Genomic DNA, 14,672 nt, shown 5'->3' with positions numbered 1-14,672 from the left:
AAAAGAAGATTCGTAACAACAATTAAGTAGCGAAACTAATAATGACATCAATCAAGAGGTAGCTGGAGGCTACAGAGTGCCGCGCCACAAGCAGACTCTAGAACATTCTCAAACGGCCCCAAAATGGGCGCCGGAGTGGATTCCCTACTGGAATGACGCGTGCACTCACAAGGAAAATAGACGCTCACCGTAATTTCACGAGATCACCAGGCAGACTCGTCTGGACCCTCAGTACGGCGACGTCGGAAAATAAAGCCGGAACCAACGTGCACAACACTACCACGTACTTTACTTCCGATCAAATAAACTCGAAGAGCGAAAAAAACTTAAATGGCGCTGAGCGACCTTATTGAAATAAATTGCAACGAAGAGTGTTCGTCGGGACCGTACATCACCCCGAGGAACCTCAAAATCTTTTCTACCCCCACCCGATCACGTGATAGAGCGCAAAGAATCCAGGGGATTCGACAATTTGATTCTAGCATTTTAAAATGGTTCTAATCCCAAATTCTTTAGTCCCAGAAAACTGGGACTTGCGCCTCGCGGTCGGTGGATGTGATCCGCGTTGAGCGGCGCAGGAGCCAACATAATCCGATGCTCCCTCAATGTTGTAGCATCGGTTTTTTACTGGACGGCCTTGTGCCGCCGATCCATCGGTGAGGTGGTGGGGGTTCGCACGTAGAGGCCTGAGATGCATGCTGGCGTGTGACGATCGTCTTTCGCGTCCTACGTGGTGTGAGTCTCCCAGACTCGGTGTGTGCGTGCTCGTCGGTGTGCTGCTCCTCAGGTATAGCGCCGTCTTGTAGCCCTTCCCGATGCTCCGCTCCACTCCCTTCGCCAGGAAGCTCACGTAACCCACGGTGAGCGCGATCGACAGAGTTCGAGAGAATGATGAAAAGGAAGTAAATGATAGAAATAAAAAAATAAAATGACAATTGTGGCTCTGGGTGATCCGACTCCTCGCTGAGGTAAAAATACTAATTTCCCCCCCATGATCCGCGGTCAGTTCAGGCGAGGAACAGTACATGATTTTTATCATGTTACAATTTATAATGAAAATCAGAAATTCATTGTACACTTAAAATCTTATAAGTACGAATCTCAAATAGCACAACAATAATTTCCACTTAAAACGACAATAAAACTTGAAATAAATAAATAATACCCTTGTTTGTACATCCAGCACAAACAATGCAGAAGGTCCCCCAATGCACGAGTAAAAAATAGTTGGCATTCAGCAAAAACTGCACTTGGCTATCACAGGTATCAAAATAGTACATTACCCATAAAAACATCATAAAAAACCAGCCCCCAAGTCACTCGTTAATCGTGCCTAGGATTTGTTGCTGCCTGGAATGGAATGAGATAATAACTTGGAAAGTACCCAGAATCGCCATCCCTGTCCTCCACGAGCCACCACTCACTATTCCCTTTCTCATCATGTGGCCTAATCAACTTGAGCACTCTTCCCTTCTTCGCAGGCAGAGTCCCAGACATGCCCCCCTCGAAATTAACCTCAGCAACATAAAAACTATAAAATTCGGTTTCCAAGTTCTGATATCTACTCTGCTGACCCCCAACTCTCTGATTGTCGTTGCCATCGCCAACATTTCCATACAATGAACTCTGCAACGAAGTCGACGAGTTGCTCTGTTTAACAGGTGACTCAAGACTGATCAAATTCTCCTTGATTTCCCTCACCGGTGAGTCCAAACTCATCAGATTCCCAAGGTCACTTCTCGAGTCAGTGACGTCGTTGTTATTCTGGGGTGATCGAGGCTGGGGAATGGGCTCCAGAGTACTGCTGTGAATGAATCCCTTGACAGACCCATTATCAACGAACCACCTCGTGGCATCCCCCATTGGATCCTGCCTCTTGATAACAGCCACCACAGTCCCCCTAGCTGCTCCCAAATCTAACGAAGAAGTGCTGACGACTTTCTCCCTCACAACAAACAAATTACTCCTGAGATACTTGTTCATTAACATCTTCTTATCCTTCTCATTCTGATTGGAAACCTCAACCGTGGCCAACTCGACCTTCGGATTGACCCCAGCAAAGCTGAACCTCGAAATTTGATTCCACAGTAAATTATGATTGATCAAGAACGACTGGAGAACGTCCTGGGGGGTCACCTGAGTCGCAGACTCCGACAGCGACAGATACTTCTTCGTTATCCTCCCAAAGAACAGTTTCCTGGCACTAGCAAAAGCCTCGATGCATGTCGCGATGATTAAAGTGCCCGCTCCAATCAGAATAGGTAATTCCTCCATCAACTGTTGGTTCAGAGCTTCATAATTAGTCTTAGCAGTTGCCAGCTCCTCCTGCACGACTCTGGACTCTCGATACTTCTCCCCCCTCGAGATGGCATTGTCATAATCCAGTAATTTATCCCCTCGTTTAGTAATCAACAAAGCAGGCCCTTCCAGCAAACTGATTAACAAAGACACAGGTTCATTCACCCTCCTCTTAATACGTTCCTTTAAATTATTAATAAACTGAGAGGAAATGCTCCTCCTGGCCTCACTCAATTGTCTCACCTCGTTGTCATTGCTCCCATAATGATACTCATTCAGGAAATGCGATAATAATTCAGCGCAGTTGGTCTCCTCGTTCAAAAAATACATGCACTTATCTACGTCTGCAGCCAACTGCGAGCTGCACTTCTCAAGAGCTTTGAACTGCCTCTCAAGTTCCTCGAATGCTGGATCCCCTGGGATATTCGTCATCCCCAAGCTCGCTGATAATTTAGCACTCAACCTGCTCGACTTTTTCGCCACCGAGTGCATATTCAGCTTCGACATCTTGGCCATTAGGGTGTTGTCAGTGTCCAGGCACTTCGAGACAATGTCCTTACGTCGTTTGGACTCGTTAATGTAGGACGCCACCTCTGTCATCACCTTCCAGGCTTGCTCGATGCCCTGCTTATCTGGATGATCATCCTCAGTGCACTTGACGAGCTCATACAGCATCAGTGGGTATTTTAAAATCCTCTGGACTGGCTTTATGAGGATGGAGCTCATGTCGAAGCAGACGACCTGATGTCGCAGGGTCTCTATCCCCTTCTCGAAGATTCTCATTATCTCCCTGTTCTCCTCGTATTTCTTCAGGAGACTCAGAGCTGTCTCGTGGTTCCCACAGTATTTATCGTAAGTTGTCTGGAGTTTATCCCTCATCACCAGGAAGCAGGGGGCTATCGTCTGGAGGTCCTCGTCCATTCCCTTCATTGCTCGCAGGATCAAATCCAGAAGTTCCTCTGCCACGTGGATCACCTCCAGGATATTTCCGAATAGAACGACCACGTCGATCCCACGAGACTCCAGGTGACCTGGATTGTACAGGTTAAATGTCTCGTACGTCACTTTGAGATCTCTAACGTATTCTTTCTCAGTTATCACCAGCTCTGAGATCACGTTCTGACGTTTGTCTGCTCTTTTCTGTTTTGATGACGAGGATTCTGAGGGGGTTGCGGTGATCTCGTTTGATTGTTGCACTTCTGTTTGGCTTTTCTCCTGATGATTGGGCAGAAATTTCTGGAGGGGAATGGAGCCTGGGGCTGGGGCTGGAGGTGCTGGACGATGGGGCTCTGATTTTCGTCGAATGTTTTGCTCTTCTGGGGTTTTTGATCGCTCGTGACTGCGGATTACGACGCAGTCTTCAATGTCGTTGGCCTCCAGGGTAACTTCGGATGGGGATTGCTTGGAGAGGTATCCTCTGGGGCAGAGACCAACCTCTCCAGAGGTGTTTGTCACGGACACCCAGTCGTCGTTGGCCATTTCGAGGACTGTGATCGAGTCACCTTCTTTTATGCTCAGGTCTCCACTCATTTGTGCATTGAAGGTGTATTCCACTGTTGCTAGGTCACCTGGCTCCAGGGGTTCTAGGCGGAGAGGCTCCTGGGGGTCCTTCGGGCCCTCTGGAGGGGGGGAATCCCTGCAGTCGACGATTATCTTGACGTAGGAGGTGGGGAAGAGCCCTTTGGAGGACTCTATCGTGCCCTCTGCCCATTCTGTGTCGATGTGACGCAGCAGATGCACCACTTCACCTGCCTCGAAGTTTAATTCATTGGGGAAATGAGCGTTGAAGGGGTAGAGAGTGATTGCGTAGGGGTGCACCCCTAGGGGGTTTAAATTGTCGAATTCTGGTGGGGGGGAGGGATCTGGGGGCCCTTCACAGGGAGGGGGGACTGGGGGGTGCTGGGGCGCTGGGGGTTGCGTGTCCGGGAAAAGGTCGTAGTATGAGGGTGCTGGATCCTCGTAGTGGGAGGAAGGGCTGGAGGAGTCACCGAAGTCCTTGTAGATTCTTCCCCCCGAGGTGATTGACTGGGGGATGGGGTCGAGGGGACCACAGGCTTCGTCTGGCTGGTCCATACTTTCGAGGTAGGTGATGAAGGCCTCGGGGAAGGTGCCTGTGCGGTTGTCGGAGGTACAGCCCAGCACCCAACCGTCCTCGAGGATCTCGGTTACTGTCACGATTTCACCTTCTGAGAGGTCGAGCTCCTCGGCAAGTTGGGCTTTCAGGGTCGTCTTCACGCGGGCTTTTCTACGGACTGATTTCTTGTCTGCTGGTCTCTGGGGGGAATTAAACGGGCGATTTAATTCATTGATGAGGGAGAGTTCAATTTTTAATTTAGTTGTTTTGGAGGGGAAGTGTTGAATGATGGAGAGATAATAAGTAGACACTTTTTAGAGATTTTTTGGAGGAAGAGGAAATTGGAAAATGGAGTGTCTTCTGATAATTTATACAAAAAAAATTCGTTTGTGGAAAATTCCGTAATTGAAGAGAAGTAGTGTTGAAAATTTATGTGGTAATTTCCAATAAAGGTCCTACAAACGGAAGCACCATCAAGTAAACTAAGAATTGATAGAATTAAATTCTTTTTTCGAGTTGATTTAATTGATGGGGGAGGGTTTAATTAGGAATCTAGTGATTTCCTGATTGCTTTTGCAGTATCATGAAATTCTGAAAATATATCTGTTTCCCGGGAGAATGTAACATGCATATTCGAATAAAAATCTGGAAGTTCATGGATACTTGAATCTCGGGGGAGCCCCATTAAAACATTTAAAGTTTAATAGGACGTGGACCTTCTCCTACTTCACTCAATGAATTCGTATTTTTTCTAATTACCTTAAGGACTATAGGATCAACCATCCACACGTGAGTCAGTGGAAAAACACCTGTTCGACTGTCTGTACGACCAGAATACCATCCAGACTCTACTTCGTGGGTTCCAATGATCAATTCACCTGTAAATTGATGAAATCTTTTAAAAGTCTGGCACACGAGGTAAAATGTTCCTCAATTGCATCTACCGAGCCTTGAAGAATAGAAATAAAATGGTTCTCATTATCAAGTAAAAAAAATGTCTGTTGATATATTTTCCTCCATTTCTCAGGCATTAATCCCCCAAATAGCCAAAAAAATAACTTCTCTTATCGGGAAGCTAATGATTGATCTCCAACAAAAATGGAATCCCCTTGAAGTAGCCTTCGAAAAATAGCACTCGATAGATAAAAGACTCTCCTTAATGATAAAAAAAACTGTAAAAAAAACAAAATCATGATATAAATGTTCCTCAATTGCATTTACTGAACTTACTTGAGAATTGAACCAGATTTTTTAATTAAAAAACAAACAAATGAAAAAACATTTAAAAAATCACAGATAAAAAAATCGGTTTCCATTCTCAAGTAAAAATAACCACCTGTTGCTATTTTCCCTTCTTTTCCCACTTCATTTAACAACTAGATACTTTTCCAAATCGTTTAAACCAACCATTTACCTCCGATGAGAATTAAATTTATCTCCTATTCCGTGTGAAAAAACAACCATCGACCTATAGAAGACTCACCATCTCCAAAATAATGTAGAAAAAAATCTTCTCAAAAACAAACTCATGATTTATGTTTATACACCCCACCAACGCCCTTTGACTACATGACGACGATGAAAAAGTTCTCCAATTGCGTCAACTGAGCTCAGAAGATTAAAAAATTTGTTTCTATTCTCACGTAAAAATAACCACCTGTTGTTATTTTCCCTCCTGTCCCCTCATGCAACCAAATATTTTAAAAAATCGTTTAAACGAACCATTTACCTTCACCAAAAATTAAATCCCCCTGCTGTTCTCCTCGAAAAGCAGCAATCGACACAAAAAGACTCTCCGTCTCCTTGAACTGAGGCACTTCAACTTTAAGCAGGTGATTACAGGGAAAACTGCCCCTCCTGTCTCTCGACATTCCATAGCACCAGTGTTTATCGATGACGTTATGGATCTAGAACAATTCCTGATTAAAATAACAGAGATAACACCACTGGAATTCAATCAATGTAACCTGATCCCCTGGGTGATGCGTACCAGGAAGAATTCACCCTTTGACAGACTGAGTTCACCCTCGACTGTCGTGTAGAAGTCGTTGAGAACTTTGGTCAGTGTACCGGGCTCCATTTTTCTGGGTTTTTTACGAGCTAATTAACTAAAACATCATTTGGGGAGTCAACTGTGACAGCCACATTGCCGTAAGTGCCGTTGCACAATTTAGTGTACGTGAATTCAGGAGCAGATGGACTCACGTGGCTCTTCGAGACTCTCGAAATTTAGTTCAAACGACAAACTTCAAGTTTTTCATTGTTGTGACTCCAAAAACACTTAATTGTTCACTGATGAGGCACACAATCACTCGGGCGCCAATAGTTCGAGGATTTTTGCGCAGAAATTTATTATTCTGTGAGGAGAAATTGTTGTTAGGCAGTTTTTTAAACATTTTGTAATAGCTTAAGACTCAGAGGTTATGTTTTACAACCACTTCAATCGATCAACTTCAGGTTTATCATTGTTGTCACTCCAGGGTGCGTTTCGGAATCAACTACCGTAGCTGCAGTAAAGCGAAATTAGATAGGGTTACAGTACTGCTACTGCTACTAAGTCGATTGCGAAACGCGCCCCCAAAAGCACTCAATTGTTGACTGATAAGGCACAACAATCACTCGAACGCCACCAATTCGAGGATTTTTACGCAGAAATTTATTATTCTGTGAGGAGAGAGTGTTGTGACAGTTTTTAATCTTTTGTAATACTTCAAGACTCAGAGGTTATATTTCATTACGTAAGGATACTCGTGTTCACCCGTTATTGCTCCAAAATAACTCCAGTACAATAAATCGAATGAGTAATTGTCAATTGGAGTTTTAAGTAAAAATGAATACTGAGAGTTCTGGAGTGGAGCAGAAAAAAATTCAAGTCAAGGAGAAAATAGTTATTAAGGAACGGGAGTACACTGATCAACTCATTAACTGTTCTCAATCGGCTTTTTGGTCTGGATGCGGTGCTTTTTTGGGAGGTAATTGTAATCAGAGTTTAGAATGTGAAATTTTGCAATGATTGAAGTTTCAGTAATAAAGCAGAATGCGAGAAGTTCGTGTGTTGTATTTATTTTGATTTTATTTTTAACATTTTTAACTCGAGGATAATATCTCAATAGAATAAGTTCTATAGAAAAATAGAATTCTTTTGACTTTTTCTACAGAATATTTTCCATTGAACATTTCAATAAAATCGGCCAAAAACTAATAGAAAGTTCAATAGAAATCCAATAGAATTATCAAGCGAATTCGCTAGGTTTTGCTATTAAATTTTTTCATTCGTGATTTCTAACAGCAATTTTTCACCATTCAAATTTCAAGTCCCCATTTTCTTTCAGTGGTATTTTCCGTTCCCTTCATCATCAAAAGATTGAAATTCATTCCGACATCGGTTGAAGTACGAGCAGTGACTGGATTCATATCTGCTCTGGTTGCAGCTCAGCAGATAGCTGAAACTACAAAGAAAAATTGCGACAAGAAGCTAGCAGAAAAGTACGACTACATACCGTATGAGCTCTAGTCTCTGGACCTTCAAAAATGATCTCAATCTACAAATTAAGGCATGTCACTCAGCTCTTCCCCTTCTACTCCCAGAAGAAATGCTTGGAGTCTGCCTTCACAAGCAAAATCCCCCAAAAATCCTGGACAATCTCCAGATTCATCAGTGAATCCTCGGAGAAAGAGAAACTACCGCTCTCAGAGATCAATCTGGACTCTGAATATACAGAGATATCGAGACAGTATCTCAACCCGAATTTAGCTGGTCATGGAGCCCTGGTTATTCAGCCCCACATTAAACACGGGCGTAATAAAAGAAAAAATACGACTGCTGATCTGCAACTGCAGGAAGCAGTGGCTCTGATAGAAACACTGAACAACTGGTCTGTGGTGGAGGCAATGCGCATCGGACTGATGTCTCTCAAGAAGAATAGCTTGTTTGGAAAAGGGAATCTGGAAATGCTGAGGGATAAAGTTAGAAAAGATCCCAACATCACTGCAGTCTTCATTAGTATTAATTTACTGAGACATGTTCAGGTGAGTAAATGATCAAAATCATACATTCAACACTGAAAAACCAATCGACGAGCGAAATTATGAAAATAATTCTCCTTTGTCCCATTTAATTGATCACCCTGATCCCCCATTTCGGATATTATAAATTAATTAAGCTAATCCCTTGGCCACAACCGCAGGTAATTATGAATATTATTCAAATTAATTAAATAAAGTCCCCTGTTTCAGTTATGGGTATTTTTATTTGAAATTATGGAGAAATGTGAAGAATTTTACGTTTTGTAACGTAACTTTTCGCGGATGAGCAACAAAAATTGTGTAAAATATGACAAAAGACTACATTTCACGATCTTTTCAGCTCACTTTCACGAAACATCGTCTGGTTATTTCCACTTTTTATCTCTTAACTTTTTCGTTGATTTTTTTATCCATGCAAAATGTTAATTCAGTCTGAAAGTTGAAGAAACGTTGGAGAAATGAAAGATGTCTTTTGTCAGTTGTGTTGATATTTACAATATTAACCCCTCAAGGACGGGATCCTCGATATGGACCCAAGCAAAAACGCATGATCCTGTTCAAAACTGGATAATTCCAAAACTGTGACAAATAATCCGATTCCGCCAACGCTATTCGAAAGCTGAACAGTGTAGCTTCAATTTATAATTTTATAATTTTTCATGCAGCAGAATTTATCGAATCTCAGTGATATTAAGCGCACGTCAGGCTTCGTAACAGAAAGGCCCCGTACGCGAGGGGTTAAATTTGTAAACTGCCTTCACAATGTGTTGAAAAGTAAAATGTCAATATTTACGTTTTATTCTGGCATTAATTGTCCAGGTGACGGAGCTCCAGAGTTTATTCGGTGTTCCAGTTTACGATAGATATTCCATAGTCATCCAGATATTTCGGGAACACGCGAAGACGACTGAGGCGAAGCTCCAGGTGGCTCTCGCTGAGTTGCCTTACATCTGGAAGAAGATCTCTCTCACTGAGGAGGACACCGGGGGGAAGATCAACCTGAGCGAGTCGAGGAGAATGGTACTACATGCTAGGGAAGCCAAGTTGAAAAACTCTCTGAAGAAACTCAGGGAGCACAGGAAGATGATCAGGAGCAGCAGGACGATCAGGGATATCCCTAGTGTGGCTGTTGTGGGGTACACCAATGCTGGCAAGACCTGTCTCATCAAGGCACTGACTGGGGACGAGTCCCTTGTGCCAGAGAATAAATTATTCGCCACGTTGGATACCACTGCTCATGCAGGACTGTTACCTTGTAGATTGAAGGTCCTTTATATGGATACTATCGGCTTCATTCAGGATATTCCTGAGGACTTGATCGAACCTTTTGTGGCTACTTTCGAGGATGCAATTTTAGCGGTGAGTTTTGTCGATTTTTTCCCTTTTCGGAGATTATTTCAGTAGCGTAGGGGTAAAATGGTTCAAGACTACTTATCTCTAAGTTGAGTTTTTCAGGAATATTTCCGAATCTAAGGGAAATAGCGAAATTTTCGTAATCAAATTTGCTGTAGCACTCAATCGGCTCTACAAAAAAGATGAATCCCCTCAAACGAAATTATATTTCACAAATATTCAATAAAAACATTATCAATTACAAAGGCCTAACAATGAGTTACTAAACACTAAAACATTAATGAAGTGTTATACACAATTGTTAAAATTTCGTGAACATTACTTCTTCTTTATTTGTACAATAAATTTCTTTATTCTTTTTAAAGAATAATAATTCGGGAGAAGAATAACGGAAAACAATTGGACTGTATGAAAACAATAAAGACAGCAATAAACCGCCGTCAGTACAATATATCGTATCCATTTACGATACATTATTGACAAACACATGTTTTTATAAAATTGAAAGGAATTTTCTCAAGCAAAACTACATTCCAAAAATATTGAACAAATTTGCTATCAATTAACAAGACCTAACAATGAGTTACTAAACACTAAAACATTAATGAAGTGTTATACACGATTGTTAAAATTTCGTGAACATTACTTCTTCTTTATTTACAAAATAAATTTCTTTCTTCATTTCAAAGGATACTAACTCGGAAAAAAGTTGGAGGGAAAAATGCACGATTTTCTTTATTCTTTGCAAAGAATAAGGACTCGAGAGAGGAATGAAGGCAAAGTTATTAGGGAGTATGCAAACAATAAAGATAGCAATAATCCCCCGTCAGCGCAATACTCCGTCTCCATTCATGTGAAGTTGTTGACATCCTCAAACATGTTCTTGTTAAATTAAAATGAAATCTCTATCACAATTCCTCACGTTAGACATGCCATTTATTTTCAGCTGACCAGTCCGTTTCCCTCAGAGCTCCAATCGATGTGATTCATTTGTCTTCCCGGAATTTTTCAACAGCTGACTAACAGCGAAACATTACGTTTCCAAACATTTACTTTGTCTTGCGTGATGACTTGACTGTAGCATTCACACGTGTTTGCCGAGTGAATTAGATATTCTCTCGTTAAGACGGCATGAATTAATGTTTCAGGATGTCATTGTTCATGTATTTGACGCGAGTCATCCAGACAAAGAGGCGCAGATAGAGCACGTACGCGAAACACTTGCCAGGATTATGATAGATTTGAAAACAAAGGAGAAACCGTTAATCGAAGTTGCTAATAAATGCGACTTGATACCGAGTGGAACAGTGCCTGAAAATATCTTGGGGGTATCGGCAGTCAATTCCACTGGTGGGTTCATGAATTCATGATGAACTAGAATATTCCACTATCGTTAATGTTTCATGCAATCATGACTAATGGATTTATTCACAATTTAGGTATTGATTTATTGAGGCAACAGATTGAGAGGGAATTGTTATCAGCGACGGCGAGAACTTCGATGGTGATTAGAGTTAAATCGGGAAGCTCTTCTGCAGCGTGGCTGTACAAAGAAATCACTGTTACCAATGCTGAAGCTGATCCAGAAAATCCAGAGTATATTCTGTTGCGTGTTGTTGCTACAGAACTTCAACTTCATAGGTTTAGGAAATTTTTGAAAAATAAATGAGGCTTTTCTCATCGTTCGAAATTGTTTGAGTTATTTTTTGCGGAAGTCGTGACTTTGAATGCCAATTTCAATTTATTTATTTATATGTAAAACAAAATTTATTTATTTATAAACAACGAATGCTTTAAAAAATTATAATTCTGTGCAGAATGTAATTTGAATGATGCTGAATATCCATGATTTTACAAAGAGAGAAATATTCAATAAAAATTACGTATCTTTTCCGTAATTCCAGAGCGAAATATGGTCGCAGGAAATTTTACGGAACTGTCACGGAATTTTTCCAGAGAGTTCCGTAATTTTTACTGATTATTTTTCCCAATCGGATTTCGACCAATCAGAGCGCAGTATTGGAGGCTACCCGACAGTTTTATTTCTGATATTTCCTCCTAGCTTTTGAATATTTCGCAGTAGTTCTTAAGTTTTTTTCCCTGAATATTTCGCAGTAGCTCTTCATTTTTTCGGCTCATTTCCGATAGAATCTCATATTTGACAGTCTATGGAAATCGGGTTATTCTATTGACATAATTTGTTCAGATCTTCCCCAATTCACCTCCTGATGTTGTCCACTGCACTATGTTCGGCCAAAATCCGATTGGAACAAATAATCCGACAAATACCCCTCGAGATTCAAAATTAATCGGGTATTTCCCTCAAGCTCCCCTGCAAACAAACCATCGTGCCAAGTTTTGTAGAAAAATCACTCGCGCAAGCGCTTAGGATTTTTCATCACGCTGTGACGAAAAGTGAACTTATCGGCACGCTCCGCGTGCCTAAAGGTCCAATTTCCGCCACATTGTGATGAAAAATATTCTTCGTAACTCGTGAAAAAATGTTTTTTGCGCTCGTTACGAAATATACTATGTTAACCTGCACAACTTGACAGCCTCATTTGTTTGCAACGAAGCTATCAGGAAATACCCTATAATTTTGAAGCTCTTCCGGTATTACTACTGAATTTCTCTCCGTGTATTCAAATTTTTTTCGTGCACTTCAATTGACCAATTTGGTGATTGAAAATGATAGAATCTATAGTGTGGTCTGCATCAAACTGTAAAAGATACTTGGACATCCTCAATCAATGAAAAAAAAGCCGCCATCGAAATGTTCTCTATCACTAATGGACAACAGAATTCGTAAAAAGCATGATTTTCAAAACAGGTCGTCAGACTGGAATCACATCGTCACGTTTCAGGCATCTCAGTCCCAATTTTTTTTTCACGGTCACCGATCCAACTACTGAGCACCCTCAACGCCGCTGAACATCTCACAGTTTAGCTTGTCATTTTTAGCACTTGAACGGCTCCGAAGAACTCAGCCACTCGATTGTTTATTCATTTTTCAAATATCTTATCCAAATAATGGGGGTCGGGATAATGGTATCTCACTCATAACTCTTATCATTCTATATTAAAAATTGCCCAGACAATCGACTGACGCAAAATATTCGAAAGCCAGTGTTCTTTGATCACATGTATCTTCTCTTTTGTGATGCTCACACGTGCGTAGCACGTGTCCGCCTTCGCTGGATGAGCCCGGCCTTTAAATATCAAACAAATGGCACGCGTTGAGGATTTCGTTTTTTCCCTCGCGCTTCACTAAATTTTTTCAATGTTATCGTCGTAAAAAGCGCAACCCAGCAGCAATATGAGTGCTTCCATTCAATTTATTTACCAAATACACGATAATTTCAACTGCTCCAACCAAACTCCAGAGGAAAAAAAAACAGTATTCAAATGCATTCATCGCCTGAAAATGAAAAAAATTCTCATAAAAGTCGGGACATGCCTCCCAAATACCTCTAAAAATCTTCGTCCTTCTTTTTCTGCCTTCCAGAAACCATAAAAATCAACCCCGCGAATATTTCTCGTTCCTCAGTCCTTCGGATGCATTCCCGAGTCGTCCGGTAGCGCCACCTGGGGGGGCAGGTATGCCCGCTCCTCTTAAACACTAAGAAATTTCCGAAAACACGGAAATTGGCTCCAATTTTCTCCTCATCTGCTCCACAACTGCGGGTTCCTCACATCCCAACGAAACTATAGTTCGAAAAATTTACGAGAAACACTGAAAATTCTGGAAAAACGCTGTGAAAAGTAAAATAAATTTAAATCGGTAGCGAAGTGGTAAACCGGTATAAGTCGATTTTGACTATTGGCCAGTTTTCAATAAATATCTCGGAATCTAAGGGAAATGACGAAATTGTTGTTATTTCCTTTTTTGTAGCTCTCAATTTGCGCTACAAAACAGGTTATGACAAAAATTTTGCTATTTCCCTTAGATTTTGAAATATTTATTGAAAACTGGGCAATAGTCAAAATCGACTTATACCGGTTCACCACTTCGCTACTGAAATAATAACAATCGGAGAATCATGTGAGTGGTCTTCACCGCGAGTCTTCACGTAGTAATGACAAAATCGCCGGTTTGACACAGTTACGATGTTTGTTTTTTTAGAGAATATTACAAGGAGGATAATGAGGAGAAAATTAAGTACGTGAGAATCGCGAGGGTCAAACTTTACACTGTTGGAAAATTACTCTTGAAATTTTGAGTGCACGGAGAGAAATGTTCAGTAAAAATTACGGAACTAATAATTCACTCACCGATTACGGAATCAACTCAGAAAGTTTAAGCGACGGTATCGTAATTTTTCCCAGGAGATTCAGATAAAAATTACGGAACGCTCTGGAAAAAATCCGTGATAGTTCCGTAAAATTTCCTACAACCACATTTCGCCCCAGAATTACGGAAAAGATCCATAATTTTTATTGAACATTTCTCTCCGTGTGAAAAAGTTTGAAATTTTTAACAACGACAAAGTTACATGAAAGTTCTGGATATATTTTCATTGGCGAATCAGTTAATTTCTTGAATATTCAAAAACGTTAGACGGGATGTGTTATACATAAAAAAATACAATCCATTCCTGAAATACGCAATATATAATAGTATTCACTACAACTGACCTACATTAAGCCTCATAGAGTAGGACATACGCGCGCGGACTAATCTAGTTACGGAAAGGATACGTAATTTTTATTGAATATTTCCCTCTGTGCACATCCAAAAAATAGCCGTGAATGTTAGCCAAACATTCGGACGAGTTATTTCACTAACAGAGCTTGGCGCAACGTCCCCAGGCCCTGTTTCCCTCCGTTTAAAATTCTACAAAAGCCCGCCAAATGGAACCCTCGAAAATGGTTTCAAATAATTAAAAAAATTCCGATGACAACCGGGAAGCCCCCCGATTGC

The 14,672-nt window shown here is 41.1% G+C and overlaps 2 protein-coding genes across 2 annotated transcripts; one reads left to right on the top strand and one right to left on the bottom strand.

Annotated features, from left to right (window-relative positions):
* Window positions 1-1,066: 1,066 nt before the first annotated feature.
* Window positions 1,067-6,834, bottom strand: LOC107037313 (dynamin-binding protein). The gene is made up of 4 exons (XM_015255805.2): window positions 6,363-6,834; window positions 6,102-6,279; window positions 5,132-5,250; window positions 1,067-4,572 (listed from the first exon to the last, which is right to left on the bottom strand). The coding sequence occupies exons 1-4, from the start codon at window positions 6,450-6,452 to the stop codon at window positions 1,324-1,326; spliced, it is 3,636 nt and encodes a 1,211-aa protein (XP_015111291.1). The 5' UTR covers window positions 6,453-6,834; the 3' UTR covers window positions 1,067-1,323.
* LOC107037314 (putative GTP-binding protein 6) lies at window positions 6,596-11,441 on the top strand. The gene is made up of 5 exons (XM_015255806.2): window positions 6,596-7,344; window positions 7,705-8,401; window positions 9,218-9,757; window positions 10,900-11,101; window positions 11,191-11,441. The coding sequence occupies exons 2-5, from the start codon at window positions 7,904-7,906 to the stop codon at window positions 11,418-11,420; spliced, it is 1,470 nt and encodes a 489-aa protein (XP_015111292.1). The 5' UTR covers window positions 6,596-7,344; window positions 7,705-7,903; the 3' UTR covers window positions 11,421-11,441.
* Window positions 11,442-14,672: the final 3,231 nt, after the last annotated feature.

Source organism: Diachasma alloeum, unplaced genomic scaffold, assembly GCF_001412515.2.
Source record: "Diachasma alloeum isolate Michigan unplaced genomic scaffold, Dall2.0 Dall_scaffold_00216, whole genome shotgun sequence".
NCBI lineage: Eukaryota > Metazoa > Arthropoda > Insecta > Hymenoptera > Braconidae > Diachasma > Diachasma alloeum.
The sequence above is the reverse complement of the archived record's forward strand: the minus strand, read 5'-3'. Positions and strand labels throughout refer to the sequence as shown.